At 29.7% G+C, this 4,070-nt stretch overlaps 1 protein-coding gene across 1 annotated transcript in view; it reads right to left on the bottom strand.

The window, feature by feature from the left end:
* LOC107751122 (sodium/calcium exchanger 1-like) overlaps window positions 1-4,070 on the bottom strand; it is a 41,944-nt gene that overhangs the window by 4,895 nt on the left and 32,979 nt on the right. The window contains exon 6 of the mRNA XM_016566730.1: window positions 3,136-3,235. Within this exon, the coding sequence (XP_016422216.1) occupies window positions 3,136-3,235 (100 nt within the window). The remainder of the gene's footprint in view (window positions 1-3,135; window positions 3,236-4,070) is intronic.

Genomic DNA, 4,070 nt, shown 5'->3' with positions numbered 1-4,070 from the left:
TTTTTGTCCTCTAAGGACCTCTTGTAATGTTTTTTTTAATTGTTGCACAAGGGTTAAGACTCAAACATCAAAGACTGTGCATATGCATGACTGATGTAACAGAACTTACTGTGAACATTCAGCTGTTTTTCCTTTACTCTGGAAGTCCATGATGCACTGAATCAACTGATTGTTTTCATCCAGTAACTGCAGATGAAATGTCACAAAGTTAATTAAACATTAAGATAGAAAATTAACAAAACAATGCGGGGAAAATGAGTAAAAGCCAAATCCTACATTTAATTTAATTAATTAAAAGCTTAGCTGATTAAATCAGACCTAAGTGATGGAAAACTGGGAAAAGAAGAGCAGCGCATCAAAAACACAACCAAAGAGGTCTATATAATAAATACATGGGGAAACTAAGCCGTTTACAATCTGAACTTGAATCAAACTGAACTGAAAAACTGAATTGCTGTTTTATGCATCAGTCAGGACAGTGGCATAGGATCATTATATCAATCATCACAATTTTGGGACTGATTTATGAAACATGTGCATGTGCAAATTCAGCAAGCGATAGTTTTTTGGTCAACAAGTGCAAGCAAATCATTTCTACATGCTGCTGAATGACACCTAAATTAACTTACAATACTAAATAATATATTAAATTAAAACCTAAACTTTAATTCAAGTAGCATGACGCGACAGCTCGATCGCTGCCATCAGAATCCACAAACTACTTTGGAAATGAGAAAAACGCCTAATGTGTGCAATGCTTTCACAGCTGTTCAGCAGCAGCTGAACTAAAACATTTCCTCAGGGAAAAAAAAAAATTACATGCCATTTCAGTTTTAGAGTAAAACACTGACAATTTTCATCAAGACAAAAAAATATTAAAACAAAAAAACTGTAAAAAAAAAAAAAAAAACTTGTGCAGCGCAGTTCATGCCAGGTAACTATTTGAAAAATAAGGTTTGGAACAATAAGAGGAAGTACTATATTGTGAATGTAAAGGGCATTATTAGACGCATTACCAAACACTGTGTCAACATTTACACTGGCCCTGGTAAAAAAAATACCATTATAAATTACTTTAATTGATTTTTCAAAATAATAAAAAAGTATTTTAAAATGGCAAATTCCATATTTACATACATTTTATGTATTCATTAGTTATGTAAACATCATTTACATATTTTATATTTCTAATGTTTACTATTATTTGCTTAATTATTTATATTATTATTTAGTGTTCATTTAATATTTAATAATAGGTAATGAATTGTAATTAATTAAAATTTCGAATTCTATATCTACATTTATTTTACATATATAAATTCATATTTCTATATTTACATTTATAAAATATTTGTATTTTTTAAATAAAAATATACTTGTTGAAAAAGTATTTATTAGTTTACAATTATTTAATTATTCACAGCATTTTAATACAATATTGTACATAGTTCTTTAATGTATAATATTTACAATTACAGGTTATCCACATCATATATACTGTAATATTTTCATCAAATGTTACGTTTAAGTGTGCAAGAATTCAGGTGTGAGAGCAACGCAGTCTTTAACGAGAAAAAAGATCAATGATTCTTTTACATAATAGTGTCATCATAACAAAGGAAGTTAATTTTGGTTCACAACTGGAGTGCTGCAGAGTAAGTCAGCCTTCTATTAACCACCTAATGTCTAATTATGAGAAATATTCCCCAGGAATTTAGATTATGATCTTCCTCCCTCTCTCTTTCTCTCTCTCTCCTCTTGGCTCAGGCTGCACTAACAAGCTCTGTCAGCTTCAGTCAAGCCTGTCAGAATGAGTGCTTGTGTATGTGCCTGACTGCATATGTGTGTGTGGCAAAAGACACAGAGTCACAGAGCTTTGCGTCCACACATTCCTTATTAATATGCTGTGCTACATGACGAAAGACACTTCAAAAACCGGGCGGACGGAGGGTGAAAGCAATAGGCCTTGACATTTTAGAGATGAGTACTATTATTTGCTTAATTATTTATATTATTATTTAGTGTTCATTTAATATTTAATAATAGGTAATGAATTGTAATTAATTAAAATTTCGAATTCTATATCTACATTTATTTTACATATATAAATTCATATTTCTATATTTACATTTATAAAATATTTGTATTTTTTAAATAAAAATATACTTGTTGAAAAAGTATTTATTAGTTTACAATTATTTAATTATTCACAGCATTTTAATACAATATTGTACATAGTTCTTTAATGTATAATATTTACAATTACAGGTTATCCACATCATATATACTGTAATATTTTCATCAAATGTTACGTTTAAGTGTGCAAGAATTCAGGTGTGAGGGTAAAAAACAAACCCATAAGAAACACACACGTCTTTTTGTTGTTGTTTTTTCCCTGTTAAAGACAGAGTTGCTCTTAAAAAAAATCACAATTATTGCACAACAAAACTTAACATTTGGCAACAAAAAAAAAAATGACAAAGAATTTAATATTAAATAATATATTCTTGAAAAATCATAAATAATAATAAATATGTTAAAACGAATTAAAGAATACATCATAAAATAATATATTCAAAAACAAAGAAAACACCTGCAAAAATAGAATTATAAATGTAAAAAAAAGTTTAAAAAAAGTTTTTATGACAGAGAAAGGAGGGAAAATATTCAAGATTATATAGACATTCAGTATTGATATTAAGACATTATGAATGCAACAGTATTTGTTCCCTACTCAATACTGAGATAAACAGGTTCTTGGAAACTTCAAATTTATACTGAGAGCTGTCTGCTCATGAGAAAAAAGCAAATTATGATTATCTTCTCTCTCCGGCACTGCTATGATTGACACTCTGCAGATTTGATGAAACATTTAATTGCACTTCAGTCTGGCTACAAGCAGGCATTCAGCACCAACACATTTTAAATTGCAATGGTGCGCTAATTAAAGATATGTGGCCAAATTAGCACAGTGATTGAGCAGCAATTACAACATGCCTTTCAGAGATGAAACAGCAAAATAGCCGTGTTTTCTAGCATTCCAAATGTCAAGTCTGCAGAGGATTGTGCAATGATTGTGTTTACAGTATGTAGAGACTTAATGGAAAAAAGGACAGCATTTTCTCAGAGACTCACCTGAGCTGACAGTGATGGCCTCTACAAACTGGTCTCTCCAACTGTTAGTACCAACCAAAAGGGCCAAGTTGGTTTTCTTTATGAGTTTGTCGACTGTGCTCTGGAAGGGGTTAAAATCATTACAACTATGATAACAAGATGTAAAACGTTTAATACGTTACAAAGGCTCATTTGCTAACATTAGTTAACAATGTTAATGTGAACTAACAATTAATAATACTTCTACCTCATTTATTATTTCGTAGGTAATGTTAATTTCAACATTTATGTATATTTTTTTAATTATAATTTTTTGTTAACATTAATACACTGTGAACATGAACAAAGAGCAATTGTGTTTTTAATTAACAAATATTTAAAAAAATGTTGGGAAAAATTCTCATTGTTAGTTCTTGTTAGTTACTACATTACCTAATGTAAACAAAAGATGGTAAAGTGTTTAATAAAAAAAAGTCCATCACTGACTTTCTTACATGAAACGCAAACGAAAAAGCTTTGAAAAATGGCACTATTGCTTAGCATACAATGAAAGGGATTCCAAAAGTGCATAAAAAACAATGTGAAAATGCAAATGGCTTTTGGAATTGGAATTTTTTGCATTTCAAGAATGTCCATTTTTGTCTGTTCATTTCAGACATTTCTTTAAGATACACTGTAAAAAATGACCGTGAATTTAACGGTAAAAAACTGTAAAAATGCTACAGTAAAAACCTGTTAAATGGTTAACGGTAAATTCCACTACTATATACGGTGAAAAACTGTATTGGACATTACATGTATTGGACATTAATTTTACGGTAGTATACCGTTTTTGGAAGTGAAAAAAAACGTATAATTTACAGTGAATAACCGCAAATTGACATTCCCAGAATTCCCTGCATTACATTTCAAATTTGATGGTTTTTTGTTGAAATAACTATGTTTCTTAGTTTTTT

Source organism: Sinocyclocheilus rhinocerous, unplaced genomic scaffold, assembly GCF_001515625.1.
Source record: "Sinocyclocheilus rhinocerous isolate Xijiao unplaced genomic scaffold, SAMN03320098_v1.1 scaffold1413, whole genome shotgun sequence".
Taxonomy (NCBI): domain Eukaryota; kingdom Metazoa; phylum Chordata; class Actinopteri; order Cypriniformes; family Cyprinidae; genus Sinocyclocheilus; species Sinocyclocheilus rhinocerous.
This window is presented reverse-complemented; position numbering and strand designations above follow the sequence as displayed.